The sequence below is a fragment of the Salvelinus fontinalis genome, chromosome 5 (genome assembly GCF_029448725.1).
Source record: "Salvelinus fontinalis isolate EN_2023a chromosome 5, ASM2944872v1, whole genome shotgun sequence".
Taxonomy (NCBI): Eukaryota; Metazoa; Chordata; class Actinopteri; order Salmoniformes; family Salmonidae; genus Salvelinus; species Salvelinus fontinalis.
The window spans coordinates 17,923,409-17,945,791 of record NC_074669.1 but is presented as its reverse complement, the minus strand read 5'-3'; the positions used below and the strand labels follow the sequence as shown (position 1 = coordinate 17,945,791).

The following is a 22,383-nucleotide window of genomic DNA, read 5'->3' as shown; positions in this document are numbered from 1 at the left end:
AAATATCCAACCTCTGTTTTGTCTGGAGGCCTTCCAGATCTAATTTCAATTACCCTTCCTTGTCGTTTGACTTTTTCCAATCCCACATTTAGCCTGCACATTCACAATTTAGAGTGAGTGACTGAGTGACTGAGTGACTGAGTGACTTATCATTAACAAACCCTGCAATTCCAAGAGCTGAGCAAAGAAAATAGTCCCCTCATCCAGCTGGTCCTGGGGCTGTTCTACTAACACACTGAAGCCTCATGACCAGAACATCCAATCAATCAGAATATACCAAATTACAACACAGTCAAAACAAATCTACATTACCTATTGGGAAACTAAATGCAAAAAGTTAAATGCAGTGCTATCTGGCCCTAAATTGACAGTACACCATGGCAAACTATTTGACCATGGTTGCTGATCAAAACCTTAGAAAAACCTTGACAAAGTGCAGGCTCAGTGAGTACAGCCTTGCCATTGAGAAGGATAGACACAGTAAAACCTGGCTCCCCGTTGTAGAGTAAAGTCTGTGCAACCACAGTGTCGAGGCCCAACTGGTTAACAACACCTCGATCCAGAAAGCTCTCATCGGCACCTGAATCTATAAGAGCAGATAGAGGAAAAGCCTGGCTCTGCCACACAAGGTTGGCCTCCAACAGGGGTCTGGGGGAAGATGGGCCGGCAATTTGACTCAACAGTATTTTCCCCATAAAGGCCGAGCATCCTCTTACTGGACGCAGGGAACAAGTGCAGACCAGGTGGCCAACCTGGCCACAGTATAGACAGCTCCTAGTATCGATACGCCGCTGCCTCTCCTCTGGAGATAGACGGGTCCGGCCGAGCAGCATGGGTTCAGGCTTAGAACATGCCTGGGGTAGGGATGCACCGAAGCAGATGTTAAGGAACTTGCAACCCTACCTACCCTCTCCCTCCGACGCTCCCGGAGACGGTTGTCAATGCGGATAGTGAGAGAAATGAGTTCATCAAGATCATCAGGCTCCTCCCTGGACACCAACTCATGCTTGAGGGTCTCAGTGAGTGAGTTCCAGAATGCTCCTTGAAGAGCCTCCTCATTCCAACCGCTCTCTGCGGTGAGGGTGCGGAACTCACATTCCATTTCAGCAACACTCTGGGAGCCTTGATGGAGGGACAGACCACCCGCAGCCCGGGTGGTCGAAGACCTTCCTCATCTCCTCTTTGAATATGCTATAGGAGAAGCAAATGGGTGACTGTCTCTCCCACACAGTAGTGGCCCAGGAAAGCACTGCACCACAGAGGCAACCAATCAAAAACTAAATCTTGGCTCGTTCACTAGCATAAGAGCTGGGCTGTTGCTCAAATACTAGTGAACATTTTACTAGAAAAGCTCTGCAAGCTCAGAGGTTACCATCGTAGTGCTCTGGAGAAGGAACAAACGGCTCCTGGGATGGAGAGGAAGGACTTGGGACAGGTTGTGAGCTCTGAGCGAAGGTTCGGCCCTGTAGGACAGACAGGCTCTGTGAAAACTCATTGATAGTTTCCAGAAGGATTTTTAGGGATTGGTCATGTTAATTGAGCAGGGTGCCTTGACCAATGAGAATTTGGTGGAGAGTATCCGAGTCTGCTGGGTTCATATCTTGGCCAGATCGTACTGTTAGGCAAAGCCGAACATAGGAACCCAAGAGCAGACTCGGACCAGGAAACAGGAGAGATGAAGGGGAGATCCAGGGAAGCTTGGATGAGTTGTAAGAAACCAGATGTGGAGGCTGAGGTTGGAGTGAGCTGGGTTGGGACAGGGTAAACAGGTCCGGAGGGGAATCCAAGGGAGTGATGGTGAGTTGAATCCAGAACAGGGTAGCAGGGTGGTGAGATGTGGAACAGGAAAAAAATAAAATAAATGCACACAGGGGGAACTCAAAATCCAAAAACACCTCACGGCCATCGAAAAAAAAATAACATGTTAAATTAAGTGCTTAATAAAATAGAGTAAGTAGTATTATATAACAGAGCGGCAAAACTGCAGTGAGAGGAGAAACAGCATCAGGCAAGGAAACAGGCACAGCAGGATACATGATCTTAAATAATAATAAATACCTAGAAGCATGACTGACTGAACGGAGATTTGGAAGTGGCAGAACTGAGTATTTGTAGAGGTCTTGATTACGGAACGGGTTGCAGCTGGTGGGGAACTGCTCTGACTCCAGCACACCTGTGTCCAACCACACAATCACACACAGAGAGAGAGGGAGAGGGAACTGGGGGAATGGCTGCAGGTCAAGGAGACACCGGATGTCCACTAGGGGGTGTGGCAGGAGAAGATGTGACACACCCCCTCCTTATTCGAATAGAAAAAAGAGCCATCAAATTTTACAACCATCTAAAATCAAGTGACCCCAAAACATTCCATCACACAGCCCTACAATGTCAAGAGATGAAACAAGAGAAGAGTCCCCTCAGCCAGCTGGTTCTGAGGCTCAGTTCACTAACCCAAACCAACCCCATAGAGCCTCAGGACAGCACTCTGAAAATCTGGCCCATGACAAGCAAAAATAAACATATCACCTATTGGAAAGACACCACAAAAAAGCTAAGTAAACTTCAATGCTATTTGGCTCTAAACAGACAGTACACGGTGGCAGACTATCTGACCACTGTGACTGATAGAAAACTGAGTAAAACACTGACTAGGTGAAGACTCGGTGAGCACAGTCTGGCTGTAGAGACTGGTCGTCACAGGCAAACCTGGCTGCCCAGAGAGGACAGGCTGTACTCACTCTGCTCCAAGGGTGAGGTAGAGATAGAGCTGCATTTCCTATTACACTGTGACAAATACTCAGACCTAAGAGAATCTTTCTTTACCAAAATGATCATTCAATACAAAGAATTTGTAGAATAAATAATCAAATATTTATTGGGTGAAAAGCCAAAATGTGCGAAGCCAAATATGTGTCCTCCTGCCACCACCTGAGGGACAGCCAGTGAAAAGTGCAATGTAATGTCAATAATATTTTACATTTTAATTTTTTGGGCTTTCATACCATGTTATGTGGCTTCTCAGTCAGGTTGAGATTGGTCAACTACCATTGCTTTAATGTATTATTCTCATTAATATTGCTGTTATGGTAATCACATTTCCACTACTACTATTATGATTGCTGTTGGTCCCACCATTTTTTGTTATATGTATACTTTGACAATGTAAGTAATTTAACCTGCCATGTCAATATGTCAAAGTCTATTGAATTGAATTGAGAGAGAGCGAGAGATATGTCCATTACAATAGAAGAGCAGAGAGCGGCGGTTTTAAAGTCAGGGCCATGCTCTCTATGGAGCAGACACCCAAGGCCACAGAATGACACTGAGAAGGACATCCACAGAAGAGAACAGAGGCTGCCAGGGTCTGTGAAGCTGAGCTGCTGGGAACTTCACACGTATCAGATCCATGTCTCCCAGGGCCAGGCTCTGATTTCTCTCTGTAGTAGCCCCGCTGTTCGCCAGATTTGCTGGAGCTCACAGTTAGATTAGAAACCATCTTGTGTCACCCCTGACAAATGGTGCAACAAAACAACATGTTTGGCTTTTGGGCGATCGCTCTCTTGTTCTTTTTTCAAACTTTTTTTAAGCACCCACCCGACCCTCTCTTCCCCTTTGTTTCTCTCATTCCCTCACTCCCCAGGCATCTCTCTGAGCTGAAACATTGGAGCACTTGTTTGTTTAAACAGTATTTTTTTCAAGCAGGCAATGTTTGCGGGCAGCCTCACCAGGGGGTCCTGAAAGCAAAACATGGGCAGCAACTGATCAATAGTTTTTCTGTCTCAGTGAGAGGGATGTTATGTGCCAAGTCACACAGACACAATCTGTATGTAAGAAACACAGACAAACCAAGTCCCTCTTTATCACATGCAAACAGAAACAAATGTGCATGTTTTACCTCCCTTAAACTATAACTTGCTCACTCTCTCTCATCCCTGTTTGACCTCTCCACCAGACTTCCCAGCCTATCTATCCCCCTCGGTGGGGCTATCTATGCCTACAGATTCCCCCTCTATAAAGTATGAATGGGTGAGAGGAATATTGAGTGGCTCTATCCAATTCTGAATTCTATTCGGCTCTGAGGAGGTTGCTGCAGAATGCCAAATGAAGAATATCTCTCTGCCTGTTACAGTGAGAAACCGCCCTCAGCCCCTTGAGCGGCTGTGCCCCCTCTCTGTGCCCCCTCTCTGTGTCCCCTCTCTGTGTCCCCTCTCCTGTCCCCTCCACAGCAGACAGGGGTACCAATTCATTCACCTCTGCCAGCCTTGCCAGCTGATCATCAGGCACCATCCATAAATAACAACCCCCTGATGAGTCAGTCTGCACTTAACACCCGAGGATAAGCAGTCAATCAGGAGGGCAGTGAATCTACTGTCCTCTGCTGCAGCCTACTGCATGTTGAATAAAGTTATTTGAATATTTGAAATATTAATGTCAATGCGTCTGGAAGCCATAGAGAGCAGGTGCTTCTCTTCATTCTGTCCCTGCATATCTATATGCAGAGCAGTATGGTGCCTCTGGTTCAAGGGAGAGGTGCATTCTGGGATGGCTAAAGAGAGGGGTTTTGGAATGAGTCAGACATCAGGGGATCTGGTCATTGGAATAATGCACAGTAGTGGGACAAGGAGTTCCCTACCTATCTAGTGAATGATGCAAACAGTCACACAGGATGAGGAACACTAGGTTACTTGGCAAACGTATAATTCAACTTTACAATAGTTTCTGCTAATGTCACCAGCCACTGTGTAGACCCAGCGACACAATTTAAGAACACTTGCACCGCAAAGAATCACCCATCAATGTGTAGCCTGACTGATTCATTTAGAATTTGTCCTCTGCAGAATCTATACTTTATAGTGCCCCTGTGAGACAAAGAATCTGCTGTCATTGAACAAAGGAACTGCACAGAATATAAGTCACCACATTTAGAGCCTAAGGTATCGCCCATGGTCTCTCCTGTATAATATATTCAGTCAGCCCAACCACGGTGGCCTTTACCCCTTTACTTTATCCTCCTCTTCCTCTTTCCTTGCTCTCCCCCTCTTTCTCTTTCCCTAATCATGTGCTTTGAATAGATATGAGGTGTATTTAAGCTTGTAAATGAAGTAATCTGGTTTGAACATACCTGGCCAAGTAATAAGATCACTTAAAATAATTCCCCCTCCCCCAATCTGCACAGATAAAGAGGGGAGGAGGGAGATGCAAAAGAGTGAGACAACAAAATGGAATCAGAGACTCAATGGAAATAAATGATTCGATACCGAGAGAAAATGGAGCACACAGACATTGTAGGAAAATAATCAAATAAATAGGGGAAAGGGCGTAGGAGGAGATAGAATAAGACAAAATAGATTATACCGTGACTTGCTGAGGCAGAGGGCAATAGCCTTTTGAAAAGCTGAGCTAATTTCCATGATTAATAATGCTGCTGAGCGCTGATTGGCAGATGTGGTTACTTGTGACAGGTGGTGGTTTCTTTTTACAGTATGATGTGGGGTTTCAACCGTAAGCCGACAGTTGTCCCTACACATTCGATTGGAGGGGACAAGCTTGGAACAGACCAGTGTCTAGCTATAGGTTGGCTGGGAAGCCCTAAGGTTGTGGTGGGGGGATTTTGAGTTAGATCTTGTATGGAGAGAAGTTGGAGACCTAGACGGTCAGCCGGACTTCACCACACCACATCTCCTCAGCAGCTCTAATCTCCTCAGGTCAGCCACACAGTGTTGACCTACCATCACATCTTTACTAACACTTCTGGGGCTGGTTTCACAAGGCTTTTTCTAATGATAAATGAAACATTCATCAGGCACTCCAAGGCTTTTCCAATGTGTTGGACTACTCATAGTCCTTTAAGATGGGCTCCTGAGTGGGGCAGGGGTCTAAGGCACTGCATATCAGTGCAAGAGGCATCACTGCAGACCCTGGTTCAATTCCAGGCTCTATCACAACCAGCCGTGATTGGGAGTCCCATAGGGTGGTGCACAATTGGTCCAGCATCGTTAGCCACGCTAAGCCGTCATTGTAAATAAAAATTTGTTCTTAACTGACTTCCCTAGTAAAATAAATAAAGATAAAAAGGGATTGTAGATTTTTCATTCACGTTATGCCTCAAAGCACTTGCATTTGAGTATACAGTGTCTTCAGAAAGAATTCCACCCTTTGACTTATTCCAAATTTTGTTGTGTTACAGCCTGAATTTAAAATGTAATAAATTTATTTTTTTCTCACACATCTACACACAATACTGCAGAATGACAAAGTGAAACATGTTTTTAGAAATGTTTGCAAATGTTTTGAAAATGAAATACAGTCAATACTGAAGCAGCTTTGGCATTGATTACAGTTGTGAGTCTATCTGGGTACTGTTAGTTTCTAAGAGCTTTCCACACCTGGATTGTGCAACATTTGCCAATTATACTTTTCAAAATTGTTCAAGCTCTGTCAATTTTTTTGTTGATCATTGCTAGACAACCATTTTATTTTGGCATATATTTTCAACTAGATTCAAGTCACAACTGTAATTTGGCCACTCAGGAACCTTTACTGTCTTCTTGGTAAGTAACACCAGTGTAGATTTGGCCTTGTCTGATGGAAAGCAGACTGAATCAGGTTTTCCTCTAGAATTTTACCTGTGCTTAGCTCCATTCCGTTTATTTTTTTATCCTGAAAAACTCTTCAGTTCTTAATGATTAAAAGCATACCCATAACATGATGAAACCACCACTATGCCTCAAAATATGGAGAGTGGTATTCAGTAATGTGTTGTTTTGGATTTTCCCCTAACATAACACTTTATATTCAGGGCAAAAATATACTTTAAAAAAAAAATTCTGTACAGGCTTTCTTCTTTTCACTCTATCATTTAGGTTAGTATTGTGGAGTAACTACAATGTTGTTGATCCATCCTCAGATTTCTCCTATCACAACCATTAAACTATGTAACTGTTTTAAAGTCACCATTGGCCTCATGGTGAAATCCCTGAGCAGTTTACTTACTCTCCAGCAACTGAGTTAGGAAGGATGCCTGTATCTTTGTAGAGACTGGGTGTATTTTCTGGTATACACCATCCGAATTGTAAATGATAACTTCACCATGCTCAAATGGATATTCAATATCTGCTTTTTTTCTTACCCATTTACCATTAGAAATGTCTCAACTTTCTGACAAACAACTAAACATCAGAGACATACTTCATGGAGATAGATAATGCTAAGGTTTGATGCATGACTGAGCATATGAGCAGATAGACTAAAAGAAGGATGCTCAGAAGCCATCACACAGACATAAAGGAAGAAGGCAGCTAATAATACACTGCAGAGCAGAGCCAGGCCAAGTCTCGCTTTTACGCCAGCACCATGTCACACTAGCCCAAATAAACACCTTTACAACATTTTACTCACAAATTATACACGTGTTCTGGCAAGCTTATTCCAACATTAGAGTGGCTATGATCTGCTGCAGATATAAATCATATCCATATCCTCTCATATAGACATAGTGACACTTTAATTTCCATGATAAAACATTTAATCACTATTGGATGACACATACCTTATGTGACCGTCAGTACAGTAATCAGATCCACTATTTAACTGATCTAAATGCTCACCTCAGAGGCCTAATGAAGTCAACCACTCCCCAGCCAAGGACTCCACTAGGTCATCTGAGAAACAGGCTCCATATTAGGTGGATGGGTTTAATATCTATATTATTGATCAGCCCATATAGCTGCAGATCGATCTTATCTGGTCTCCACACAGGCAGACTAGCAATCAGTGAGAGAAGATATGGGAGTCTAAAAGTGTGTGTGTGTGTGTGTGTGTGTGTGTGTGTGTGTGTGTGTGTGTGTGTGTGTGTGTGTGTGTGTGTGTGTGTGTGTGTGTGTGTGTGTGTGTGTGTGTGTGTGTGTGTGTGTGTGTGTGTGTGTGTGTGCGTGCGCTTTCCTGAATGAAGTAATGTCAAGAATGGAACACAGAGGTCCGCCTTCTATGACACGAAGAAGATAAACATGGTAATTTGTGAACATAGTGTTGTGGGAGGAAAACATTCCATGCAGGTAGTTCACTGGAGATACTGCAGAGTGGAAAATCCAAACAGCTAAATCGGTCTGAACACAGTTTATGGAAAAACGTAATAACTTTGAATAACTTTATTAGCATGATAATGATAATTAAATTACTCTTCATAGAATAACCACAATTTAAAACCAGAATTTACAAAATAAAGTACAATCAGCTTCTGGCTCTCTCTGTGCTTCTGACTGGCAATAGACAAAACAACCTTTTCTGTCCCTTGATGGAAAAAAATTATTACAATTATGAACTTTTCAAATATAATGCCTGCTGCTGGTCTAATCAGTCATCCCTCGGTACAGTTGTGATTGGCTAGCCGCCCACATACAGTAGCTATCCCCTGACAGTATTTATTGCCAGACTAAACAAAATGTCTGTTCCAGTGTCTGTCCTTACTTCATTTATCCTCACCACTGTTTCCACAGTGAGACAATGCCTTCAAATGTTCCGTAAAACAGTATGACACAGTAAGACAAAGCGCCAGTGTGATAGGGGTTATTGTAAGTGAGGAGAACTGAACTCACCTCTACAGACGTTGCCGTTGTCTGGCTCAAAGCCAGCCTTGCAGGTGCAGCTCCCGATGGGAACCATCCACTCTCCATCTCCGTTGCAGTACAGCTTGATGGGAAAATCCACTTCCTCTGAGTTAGTGATGCACGTGCCTCTGGCAATGACCAAGGAGGTGCTCTCGGCACCCGTCATGGTCTCGGGGAAGTTGGCAAAGTTTTGCACCACGCTGGGGCACTTCTTATGGAAGACACGTACGGACAGCAGAGACATGCAGGCCCCGTAGTCCTGGAAGGCCAGGTAGAAACCATTATGAGACAGCGGGCCGAAGCTCCGCACCTCCGTGTTGACCTTCATCAATCGTCCACCGAAGTCCACCTGGGAGAAGCTCTCGTCAGCCGCAATGGTGTCCACCTTCAGGTAAGGGGCTTCCATCCAGAAGGCGGTTCCCTTGGTGGTGGCGATGACCGAGTCCGTCTCGTAGTAGTAGAGGTTGAAGGTCTCCTTACAGGAGCCGGGGACACTGGGGATGGAGCTGCAGTCACGGACAGTGAAACGCATCTCCACATAGACACGCTGAGCCCCTCGTCTGTCGATGAAGGTGGTAAGGAGCCAGTTGTTCTGGCTGGGCTCGAACACGTTACACACCTGGTAGGTCCTGATGGTGTTGAGGTTCTCATCGTAACCACTCACCTCCTCCCACTGTGGAGAACACACACATACACACACACACACAACAAACACAGAGACAAGTTAGAGTAAGGCTTCAATCAATCAACACAATCCACTCAGGCACAGCCAGGTAACCACAGACAAGTGGTCCAACTAAAATCAATCTTGGGCAGGTAGGACTGAGCAAGGCCTCACCACATTAGGACATTTGGTGCATTACAGACGTTGGATTATACGTGGTATTGAATTAGAGCCTGAGGGAAAGGATGGCCCATAGCCTCAAAATGAGCTGCCTAGTTAATGGAGTCAGCATTAAAGCAGTACACACACACATTAGGAGGCTGTGAGCCGGCCATAAAACACTGATAAGACTTAAGCACAGCCAATGCTTTCCCTACACCATTAATTCACACATTAATTCATTCACACATTACCAGTTCTGTGACGGACCAGGAACACTGCTACTGTGCATTAACACCACTGGTAAATCCTTCATAATCATTACATAAATGTGTGTGTGTGCAGTGTGTATGTGGGTGTGTTGTGTGTGTTGTGTATATGTGCAATATGATGATCTACTAATAGTCCTAATAATGTTGAAACGCCCACTTCTCCACATGATGAGCTCCTTATTTCCTTGGACCAAGGGATGGCCCACTCGAAGGCCACAGCAGCCCATAGTCTGGCAGATTAAGGAAGGCATGGATACAGAAACACTAGTGGAGAGTACACTACACACCAACCCCCTGGGAGTTCTTGTATTCTCCAACAAACCAGGCCTTCTTCAGGGAGGAGAGATGGATATGACGGTGTGTGGATGTGTGATGCATAAGGGTTGTGTGAAACGAGAGGTAACGTGGTGAGTTGTGGCTACTGGGGAGAACTGGAGCGGTGCATTGTGGGAGACGCTGTTGAAATAGTGGCCAGGAGGAGCAGATCACAGAAAGCTGAGATGATTAATGAGTTTACAGAGAGCCCTGACACAAGTTAAACCTTCTATTTTTTCTCAGCGCCTCTCCTTCGCTCTGCGCCTCTTCGTTGGGCTGACCATTCATCAGAATTAGAGCGACTTGTCCCTTTCAACACCAAGCAGACATTAATACAGCCAGGTACCAGCCACAGAGAGAGAGAGATGGAGGAGGGGTGCTCAGTGCAGCCAGAGCCAAGCTAAGGAGACCATCCATGTCCGCACTATCCAAAGATGACCTATTTCACACAACATAAATTGCTGTGCCATGCATCCACTGTTCCCTAACCAAGCAAACATGATGGCTGCCTTAAGAATCCAAAAAAAGGGACTTACTGTATTCTTGAACATTGTAATAGTAGAATGCACAAGGTGCAATTTCGAAATTGGGTAGTGCATCATCAGTTCCTCTTGTCATGTCAGTCATTGAATAGCTTAGATAGCTATTTATAGACTTGTCATAAATGTCCAGATCAACTAACCCGTGTCAGCTAATGTTTTTTTAAATTCCGGTTTTTAGGCTCATAGATATTATTGTACTTCTTTAGTCACTCAAATATCACGAGTACACATTAGACATAGCAAAACATATAGAATTGCAAGAACATTTGCTTTAAAACTGCCAAAGTGTTTCTAAAATACCCTATGGGAAAAATAAATGGTGGAAAAACGATTGGGTATTATAACACCTCCACTGTTGGGATCAATTCCTGCTCTTTTCCCGCAATCCATCAAATGCATTTGGTGTGTCATCATAGTCATCTCTGACTGGTGGTCAGGCTCGCTCTGGCAGAAAAAAATGTACACTACTCATTCAAGGGTTTTTCTTTATTTTTTACTATTTTCTACATCGTAGAATAATAGTGAAGACATCAAAACTATGAAATAACACATATGGAAACATGTAGTAACCAAAAAAGTCTAAAACAAATCCAAATATAATTTATATATATCCACCCTTAAAATATCCACCCTTTGCTTTGATGACAGCTATGCACACTCTTGGCATTCTCTCAACCAGCTTCAACTGGAATGCTTTTCCAACAATCTTGAAGCAGTTCCCACATATGCTGAGCACTTTTTGGCTGCTTTTCCTTCACTCTGCAGTCCGACTCATCCTAAAACATCTCAATTTGGTTGAGGTCGGGTGATTGTGGAGGGCAAGTCATCTGATGCATCACTCCATCATTCTCCTTCTTGGTAAAATAGCCCTTACACAGCCTGGAGGTGTGTTGGGACATTGTCCTGTTGAAAAACAAATGATAGTCCCACTAAGCCCAAAACAGATGGGATGGCGTATCGCTGCAGATTGCTGTGGTAGCCATGCTAGTTAAGTGTGCCTAGAATTCTAAATACATCACGGACAGTGTCACCAGCAAAGCACCCCCACACCATAACACCTCCTCCTCCATGCTTTACGGTGGAAAATACACATGCATAGATCATCCATTCACCCACACCGCGTCTCACAACAACATGTCGGTATGAACCAAAAGTCTCCTATTTAGACTCCAGACCAAAAGGACAAATTTCCACCGGTCTAATGTCCATTGCTCATGTTTCTTGGCCCAAGCAAGTCTCTTCTTATTATTGGTGTCCTTTAGTAGTGGTTTCTTTGCAGCAATTCGGCCATGAAGGACTGATTCATACAGTCACCTTTGAACAGTTGATGTTGAGAGGTGTCTGTGTCTTGAACTCTGTGAAGCATTTATTTGGGCTGCAATTTCTGAGGCTGGTAACTCCAATGAACTTATCCTCTGCAGCAGAGGTAGCTCTGGGTCTTCCATTCCTGTAGCGGTCCTCATGAGAGCTAGTTTCATTATAGCGCTTGATGGTTTATGCGACTGCACTTGAAGAAACTTTCAACGTTTTTGAAATGTTCCGTATTGACTGACCTTCATGTCTCAAAGTAATGATGGACGGCCGTTTCTCTTTGCTTATTTGAGCTGTTCTTGCCATAATATGGACTTGGTGTTTTACCAATTAGGGCTATCTTCTATATACCCCCTCTACCTTATCATAACACAACTGATTGGCTCAAACGGATTAAATAAAGAAATTCCACAAATTCACTTTTTAGAAGGCACATCTGTTAATTGAAATGCATTCCAGGTGACTACCTCATTCAGCTGGTTGAGAGACTGACAAGAGTGAGCAAAGCTGTCATCAAGGCAAAGGGTGGCTATTTGAGGAATATCAAATATCTGTAACGTTCCTGACCTATTTTTATGTTATTTTGATTATGTTTAGTTGGTCAGGGCGTGAGTTGGGGTGGGCATTGTATGTTGTGTGTGTTTGGTTAGTCCATGGGTGTTGTATGTGTATGGGATAGTGTTTGTTAGGTTGTCTAGTTATGTCTATGGCTGCCTAGATTGGGTCTCAATCAGAGACAGCTGTCATTCATTTGTCTCTGATTGGGAGCCAGATTTAAGGTAGCCATAGGCAGTAGGCTTTTGTGGGTGTTTGTTCCTGTGTCCTCACAGGACAGTTGAAGGTTAGTCACGTTTGTTGTTTTGTAGTTTGTAGTGTCTTGTTTGCTGTTTTTCATTAAAAGTATGATTAATCACCAATCCGCATCTTGGTCCGATCCATGCTCCTCCTCGTTTGAGGAGGAGAACAACAATGACTGCCTTTACAGAAACACCCACCACAACAGGACCAAGCGGATTGAGGAGAGAGAACAAGAACTAAAGCAATGGAGAGAAGAGGAATGGAGTTGGGAGCAAATTTTCAATGGAGAAGGACCCTGGGCTAAGGTGGGAGAGAATCGCCGCTCTCGGGAGGAGAAGAAGGCAGCCACAGCCCAGGAGCGCAGGTATGAGGGTACGCGGCTAGCACGGAAGCCCGAGAGGCTCACCCAAAAATTTCTTGGGGGGGGGCTAAAGGGGAGTGTGGCGAAGCCGGGTTGGATACCTGAGCCAACTCCCCGGGCTTGCCGTGGAGTAAGAGGGCGTCGTACTGGTCAGACACCGTGTTATGCGGTAAAGCGCACGGTGTCCCCAGTACGCGTGCTTAGCCCAGTGCGGGCTATTCCACCTTGCCGCACTGGGAGGGCTAGGTTGGGCATCGAGCCGGATGCCATGAAGCCGGCCCAACGTATCTGGTCTCCAGTACGTCTCCTCGGGCCGGTGTACATGGCACCAGCCTTACAGGTGGTGTCCCCGGTTCGCCTGCATTGCCTAGTGCGGGCTATTCCACCTCGCCGCACTGGCAGGGCTACGGGGTCCATTCAACCTGGTAAGGTTGGGGAGGCTCGGTGCTCAAGAGCACGTGTCCTCCTTCACGGTCCGGTATATCCGGCGCCACCTTCCCACCCCAGCTCAGTACCACCAGTGCCTACACCACGCACCAGGCTTCCAGTGCATCTCCAGAGCCCTGTTCCTCTTCCACGTACTCTCCCTATGGTGCGTGTCTCCAGCCCGGTGCCTCCAGTTCCGGCACCACGCACCAAGCCTCCTGTGCGTCTCCAGAGCCCTGGACGCACTGTTCCTTCTCCCCGCACTCGCCCTGAGGTGCGTGCCCTCAGCCCGGTACCTCCAGTTCCGGTACCACGCACCAGGCCTAGAGTGCGCCACGAGAGTCCAGTGTGCCCTGTTCCTGTTCCCCGCACTCGCCCTGAGGTGCGTGCCCTCAGCCCGGTACCTCCAGTTCCGGTACCACGCACCAGGCCTATAGTGTGTCTCAGCCGGCCAGAGTCTGCCGTCTGCCCAGCGGTGCCTGAACGGCCCGTCTGCCCAGCTCCGTCTGAGCCATCTGTCTGCCCAGCTCCGTCTGAGCCATCTGTCTGCCCAGCTCCGTCTGAGCCATCTGTCTGCCCAGCGCCGTCTGAGCCATCTGTCTGCCCAGCGCCGTCTGAGCCATCTGTCTGCCCAGCGCCGTCTGAGCCATCTGTCTGCCCAGCGCCGTCTGAGCCATCTGTCTGCCCAGCGCCGTCTGAGCCATCTGTCTGCCCAGCGCCGTCTGAGCCATCTGTCTGCCCAGCGCCGTCTGAGCCATCTGTCTGCCCAGCGCCGTCTGAGCCATCTGTCTGCCCAGCGCCGTCTGAGCCATCTGTCTGCCCAGCGCCGTCTGAGCCATCTGTCTGCCCAGCGCCGTCTGAGCCATCTGTCTGCCCAGCGCCGTCTGAGCCATCTGTCTGCCCAGCGCCGTCTGAGCCATCTGTCTGCCCAGCGCCGTCTGAGCCATCTGTCTGCCCAGCGCCGTCTGAGCCATCTGTCTGCCCAGCGCCGTCTGAGCCATCTGTCTGCCCAGCGCCGTCTGAGCCATCTGTCTGCCCAGCGCCGTCTGAGCCATCTGTCTGCCCAGCGCCATCTGAGTCAGCCCGTCTGTCCCGAGCCAGTAGAGCCGTCCGTCAGTCAGGAGCCGCCAGAGCCGTCCGTCAGTCAGGAGCCGCCAGAGACGCCCGCCAGTCAGGAGCCGCCAGAGACGCCCGCCAGTCAGGAGCCGCCAGAGACGCCCGCCAGTCAGGAGCCGCCAGAGACGCCCGCCAGTCAGGAGCCGCCAGAGACGCCCGCCAGTCAGGAGCCGCCAGAGACGCCCGCCAGTCAGGAGCCGCCAGAGACGCCCGCCAGTCAGGAGCCGCCAGAGACGCCCGCCAGTCAGGAGCCGCCAGAGACGCCCGCCAGTCAGGAGCCGCCAGAGACGCCCGCCAGTCAGGAGCTGCCAGAGACGCCCGCCAGTCAGGAGCTGCCAGAGACGCCCGCCAGTCCGGAGCTGCCCTACAGTCCGGAGCTGCCCTACAGTCCGGAGCTGCCCTACAGTCCGGAGCTGCCCTACAGTCCGGAGCTGCCCTACAGTCCGGAGCTGCCCTACAGTCCGGAGCTGCCGGAGTCCCTCAGCCCGGACCTGCCGGAGTCCCTCAGCCCGGACCTGCCGGAGTCCCTCAGCCCGGACCTGCCGGAGTCCCTCAGCCCGGACCTGCCGGAGTCCCTCAGCCCGGACCTGCCGGAGTCCCTCAGCCAGGACCTGCCGCCCCTTATCCCGGTGCTGCCCCTTGTCCCGGTGCTGCCCCTTGTCCCGGTGCTGCCCCTTGTCCCGGTGCTGCCCCTTATCCCGGTGCTGCCCCTTATCCCGGTGCTGCCCCTTCATTTAGGTGGGGTTAGTGGGAGGGTGGTCATTGGGAGGGGGATAAAGAAGCGGGGATTGATTATGGTGGGGTGGGGACCTCGCCCTCAGCCTGAGCCACCACCGTGGTCAACTGCCCACCCAAACCCTCCCCTGGACTTTGTGCTGGTGCGCCCGGCGTTCGCACCTTGAGGGGGGGGTTCTGTAACGTTCCTGACCTATTTTTATGTTATTTTGATTATGTTTAGTTGGTCAGGGCGTGAGTTGGGGTGGGCATTGTATGTTGTGTGTGTTTGGTTAGTCCATGGGTGTTGTATGTGTATGGGATAGTGTTTGTTAGGTTGTCTAGTTATGTCTATGGCTGCCTAGATTGGGTCTCAATCAGAGACAGCTGTCATTCATTTGTCTCTGATTGGGAGCCAGATTTAAGGTAGCCATAGGCAGTAGGCTTTTGTGGGTGTTTGTTCCTGTGTCCTCACAGGACAGTTGAAGGTTAGTCACGTTTGTTGTTTTGTAGTTTGTAGTGTCTTGTTTGCTGTTTTTCATTAAAAGTATGATTAATCACCAATCCGCATCTTGGTCCGATCCATGCTCCTCCTCGTTTGAGGAGGAGAACAACAATGACTGCCTTTACAATATCAAATATATTTTGATTTGTTTAATTATGATTCCATGTGTTATTTCATAGTTTTGAGGTCTTCACTATTATTCTACAATATTGAAAATAGTAAAAATAAAGAAAACCTTGAATGAGTAGGTGTTCGAAAACTTTTGACCAGTAGTGTACATTTGTCCCTTTTTTCAATGCTGATTTGAATGTCATTGAGAAAACAAAAGTAATCCTGGAATTAATCATCTAGTTTTTCAAAAGTATCTGTAATCTGATTAAAATATTTTTGCTGGTAATGTAACGGATTAGAGTTTTTTTTGTAATCAATTTCATACAGCGGTACTTCCCTACCCTGCTTATAGTATTCCGAGTGGTGATGTAAGGCTTGCTACCTTGGTTAGACCCATTAGATACACTTATGGGCCTATAGCATTCAGATGATAATGTTGTCAGATTGAAGACATATTATGGTAAAATATATCCTTCACTAATTCTAAGTGGATTTTCACCAATCTACAAGTGTAGACCTACAAAATTAATCTAAACACATTTGCACTAGGTAAACACGTTTTAATACATTTGCACCTAAATGAAGCTGTGACGATTTGCCTGTGAGCTATTGTCAAGTGACGCTGGCCATTTATTTCCCACAATTTCTCCCCACAGAAACAGAAGTGTTTGCTACAAACATTGTTGATAATTCTTACTGCTAACCTATAACTATGCAATCGCTAGTCCCATCAAACATGTTGTATTATAATATGTAGCTAAAAGAACAAACTAAATGTTAAGCGTTAGTATTTCTTAGTTTTGTAACGCCAAGAATTGGTCCTTGGTGAGTGTGCGCTGGTCAAGCACGACTTTTAACCACAGTTTACGGGCCTTTCGTTTTTGGTTTATCCAGGTTAAGAGGTAATTTAATTGTTTGTTGTAAACACTAATATTTATGTTAATTAAGTCTTTGTTTTCATTAACAGGTAAAATAATGCCATTATGGTGTGAATCATGCTATAGGCTAGTATTGCCTTTGAAGTGTAACATCAATGTTCATTAAGAATTTCCCTGTTTAAAGGTGTGAATGGATTATGCCAGGTTAGGGCATGACTGTTCTCCTCAATCAGAATTATGATTGTCTAGGCGTGAGTTTATGGGTGTTTTGTCCTGTGTTTGAAGCGCTTTTGCATTTTGTCCTCGAGTTGAGATAATATTACTAGTGGCAAAACGTTTATGTTTTTCGTCACCCACTATTTTTCATATTTTTTATTTTTATATTTGATAAATAGGCTACATCTTTGGATCCAGTCCTCTCCATCACCTGCACTGTAAAAAAAAAATCACCTGTTTTGCACCTGATCTAGATTACTTTCTAGGCTACTGATTCTGTCTCAACTGTTGCTGCTCCAGATCCTAATAACTAGGAAGCCGGGTGCTCAATCTTTAACAAAAGTCCAAACAGAAAGCAGAGGTAGTGTTAATTGGGCTTCTAATAAAAACCTGTCATGTCCTTGTTGTGAGTGTCCCAGCAAACACAATCAGTGGAGATGATTAAATGAAGCTGTTTCCCTGTCACCTCTTAGCCAGGCAGGCAGGCAGCTAAAGAGAGTGAGGGGGTGGCTGGATGGATGTATGGATGGCTTTCTGAGAGAGAACAAAGCAGCCCTGGGAGCAGATGCAGTGTCTCACTCTCTATGTACGGTGTGTGTCCTCTCCTCTCTGTGCTCCTCTCAGATAGATAGAGAAGAAGAAAGCATCCCATGGCACCTCATTGCCTCGGCCCCACCAGGTCAAAATAACAGAGTATTCAGCTGCACCTCATTGGTTCTGGTCCATAATGGAAATAATGGGGCGTCCTGCCGCACCTCAGTTGTAATGCACTTCTCTGGTCCCGCTGCTTTATTCACTTCTACAAATAAACCTGAGAGCCACATTCACTCCCCTGGAGCTGGATGTACTATCCATATGTGTATATTTAGAGAGTAAATGCATATGAGAGTGAATAATTTAAACATCAAATGCTAAACATCCACCACATCAAATGCTATACCCCCAACAACACACAGTTTTGTTGTCATCCATGACAAACACTCCTGACTCAACTCATTGAGGGCCTGATGATTAGTTGACAAGTTGAATCAGGTGTGTTGTCCAGGACTACAATAGAAATGTGTACTGTTGGGGGTACTTGAGTACCGGGGTTGGGAACCACTGTGATATCTGATACATATACAGCATACCGTACTATGGTATGGTACTGTAAAAGCTGTGTGTTTTCATAGTGAGTGAACATGGATGATCAGACTGGACCATGTCTTTCCTATTTTCCACTGTGTTCATCCTCGTTCCAGTAAAAGTGTCCTCCCTCTCTAACCTCCTCTCTCCTGTTCTCCACCTATCTCTCAGGATTACTCTGTCTGTGTGACTGTGAGCAGAGGAGAAGGGGAAGAGAAGAGAGGCGTGATAATGAGGACCGTCAGCGGCAGGCAGGCAGCACCACAGTCTGAATCAACAGACTCACCTGCATCAACCCTAATGAGGTAACAGAGTGTGTATAAATGAAACAGCAGGGGGAAAAGATCCTAGGCTCCACTGCTCCCCATCCCAATGCTCCCCAGCCCAGCCAGATGCTGATTGAAGTTAGATGTCTCTTATAGACTGACACAATAGAGGGAATATGCAGGAGAGCCCACTAGTTTCAATTAGTGAACTCTGGGGTGTCTGTTTGAGTGCTCTTCCTCCTCATTACTGTGATCTGGGTCGTCTATGAAGGAAAAACGTGGAAGGTTTGAGTGCTCCCACCCATCCAAGACATACTAAATACTCAAAACGGTGCCTGAGGAAGGTATGCAGCATCATCAAGGACCCCACACACCCCAGCCATGAGCTGTTCTCTCCCTTACCGTCAGGCAGGCGGTATCAAATCAAATCACATTTTTGGGGTCACAAACACATATTTAGCAGATGTTATTGCGGGCGTTAATGCATGTGTTCCTAGCTCCAACAGTGCAGTAGTATCTAACAAAACACAACAATACACACAAATCTAAACGTAAAAGAATGGAATCAAGAAACATATAAATATTAGCATGAGGTCTGACACCAACAGACTCAGAGACAGTTTATTTCCACAAGACATCAGACTGCTGAACACTTGAACTGGACTGACCACCTGCTCTGACACCTTAGCCCAGACACTCTCATTCATCCACACACACACACACACACACACACACACACACACACACACACACACACACACACACACACACACACACACACACACACACACACACACACACACACACACACACACACACACATATATACATTCGTGCTATACACACACATCATACCTGCTGCTACCAGACTTATTATACATTGCCGCCCATCCCCTACTTCCCCAAAACACATGTAAATATTGGACTATAAATTGTGCCTTCCTGTATTATACTTATGCTAAAATGTTTATTCTATTCTATTCTATTACTTTATGGTCGTATTGTTATATTTTATTATTTATTATTGTTGTTGCATTGTCGAGAAGGAACATACAAGTAAGAACATGTATACCATGCATATCCCGTAACTACGACTAATACACTTTGAAACTTGAAACTTAGAATCTTGAATGCCTGCTTTAGACATACTGGGATGGGGTGGGTGTGATTGGATAGTGTGGACATACAGTGCATTAGAAAAGTATTCACACCCCTTGACTTTTTCCACATTTTGTTATGATACAGCCTTATTCTAAAATGGATTAAATAAAACACTTTCCTCGGCAATCTACACACAATACCCCATAACGACAAAGCCAAAACTGTAACGGCGATCCTCCTCCTCTCCATCTTCGGAAAAGGAGGAGTATTGAGGGAACCAAGGCGCAGCGAAGTTTGAACACATATTTATTAAACAAGACGAAAAACGAACACGAACTACACTTGAAATGATACAAAATAACAAACGACGTAGACTGACCTAAACATAAGAACTTACATAGACACGAAGAACGCACGAATAGGAAACAGACTACATAAACCGAACAAACCGTATACAGTTCCGTATGGTGCAAACATAACACAAACACGGAAGACAATCACCCACAAACAAACAGTGAGAACACCCTACCTAAATATGACTCTTAATTAGAGGAGAACGCAAAACACCTGCCTCTAATTAAGAGCCATACCAGGCAACCAAAACCAACATAGAAACAGATAACATAGACTGCCCACCCAAAACTAACGCCCTGACCAATTACACATACAAAACCAACATAAAACTGGTCAGGACCGTTACATAACCCCCCCCTCAAGGTGCGAACTCCGGGCGCACCAGCACAAAGTCCAGGGGAGGGTCTGGGTGGGCAGTTGAACACGGTGGTGGCTCCGGCTCTGGACGCTGTCCCCACACCACCATAGTCACTCCCCGTTTTTGTCTTCCCCTCCCAATGCCCACCCTAAAACTCACATCCCCTAAATAAACAGCCAGCACCAGGAGAAGGGGCAGCACCGGGACAAAGGGCAGCACCGGGACAAGGGGCAGCACCGGGACAAGGGGCATCACCGGGACAAGGGACAGCACCGGGACAAGGGGCAGCACCGGGACAAGGGGCAGCACCAGGATAAGGGGCAGCACCGGGACAAGGGGCAGGTCCCGGCTGATAAACTCTGACAGATCCTGGCTGAGGGACTCTGGCAGGTCTATGCAGGCTGACGGCTCTCGACGCTCATGGCGGGCTGACGGCTCTCGACGCTCATGGCGGGCTGACGGCTCTCGACGCTCATGGCGGGCTGACGGCTCTCGACGCTCATGGCGGGCTGACGGCTCTCGACGCTCATGGCGGGCTGACGGCTCTCGACGCTCATGGCGGGCTGACGGCTCTCGACGCTCATGGCGGGCTGACGGCTCTCGACGCTCATGGCGGGCTGACGGCTCTCGACGCTCATGGCAGGCTGACGGCTCTCGACGCTCATGGCGGGCTGACAGCTCTCGACGCTCATGGCGTGCTGACGGCTCTGGCTGCTCATGGCTCGCTGGCGGCTCTGGCTGCTCATGGCTCGCTGGCGGCTCTGGCAGATCCAGTCTGGTTGGCGGCTCTGGCAGATCCTGTCTGGTTGGCGGCTCTGGCAGATCCTGTCTGGTTGGCGGCTCTGGCAGATCCTGTCTGGTTGGCGGCTCTGGCAGATCCTGTCTGGTTGGCGGCTCTGGCAGATCCTGTCTGGTTGGCGGCTCTGGCAGATCCTGTCTGGCGGGCGGCTCTGGCAGATCCTGTCTGGCGGACGGCTCTAGCGGCTCCTGTCTGGCGGACGGCTCTAGCGGCTCCTGTCTGGCGGACGGCTCTGTAGGCTCATGGCAGACGGGCGGCTTTGCAGGCTCATGGCAGACGGGCGGCTTTGCAGGCTCATGGCAGACGGATGGCTCAGACGGCGCTGGGGAGACGGATGGCTCAGATGGCGCTGGGGAGACGGATGGCTCAGATGGCGCTGGGGAGACGGATGGCTCAGATGGCGCTGGGGAGACGGATGGCTCAGATGGCGCTGGGGAGACGGATGGCTCAGATGGCGCTGGGGAGACGGATGGCTCAGATGGCGCTGGGGAGACGGATGGCTCTGGCCGGATACGGCGCACTGTAGACCTGGTGCGTGGTGCCGGAACTGGAGGCACCGGGCTAAGGATAAGCACCTTCCTACTAGTGCGGGGAGCAGGGACAGGGCACACTGTATTCTCAAAGCCCACTCTATACCTGATGCGAGGTACCGGCACTGGTGACACCGGGCTGAGGACAAGCACATCAGGATTAGTAGGGGGAGAATATACAGTGTGTTCAGGGCTCTGGAGACGCACAAGAGGCTTTGTGCGTGGTGCCGGAACTGGAGGCACCGGGCTAGATACACGCACTACAGAGAGAGTGCGTGGAGGAGGAACTGGGCGCAGGAGACGCACTGATAGCCTAGTGCGTAGTGTAGGCACTGTAGGTACTAGGCTGGGGCGGGGAGGTGGCACCGGAAATACCGGACCGTGGAGGCGTACTGGCACTCTTGAGCATTGAGCCTGCCCAACCTTACCTGGTTGAATACTCCCGGTTGCCCGACCAGTGCGGGGAGGTGGAATAACCCGCACCGGGCTATGTAGGCGAACCGGGGAAACCATGCGTAAGGCAGGTGCCATGTATGCCGGCCCGAGGAGACGCACTGGAGACCAGACGCGTTGAGCCGGCCTCATGACACCTGGCTCAATACCCAATCTAGCCCTACCAGTGCGGGGAGGTGGAATAACCCGCACTGGGCTATGCACTCGTACAGGAGACACCGTGCGCTCTACTGCGTAACACGGCGCCTGCCCGTACTCCCGCTCTCCACGGTAAGCCTGGGAAGTGGGCGCAGGTCTCCTACCTGCCCTTGGCCCACTACCTCCTAGCCCCCCCCCAAGAAATTTTTGGGAGTTACTTACGGGCTTTTTGGGCTTCCGTGCCAGACACGTTCCCTCATAGCTC

At 47.7% G+C, this 22,383-nt stretch overlaps 1 protein-coding gene across 1 annotated transcript in view; it reads right to left on the bottom strand.

Annotated features, from left to right (window-relative positions):
* The window catches only part of LOC129855245 (ephrin type-B receptor 1-like), a 176,483-nt gene that overhangs the window by 99,119 nt on the left and 54,981 nt on the right, over positions 1-22,383 (bottom strand). Inside the window, exon 3 of the mRNA XM_055922679.1 lies at positions 8,595-9,279. Coding sequence (XP_055778654.1) covers positions 8,595-9,279 — 685 coding nt within the window. The remainder of the gene's footprint in view (positions 1-8,594; positions 9,280-22,383) is intronic.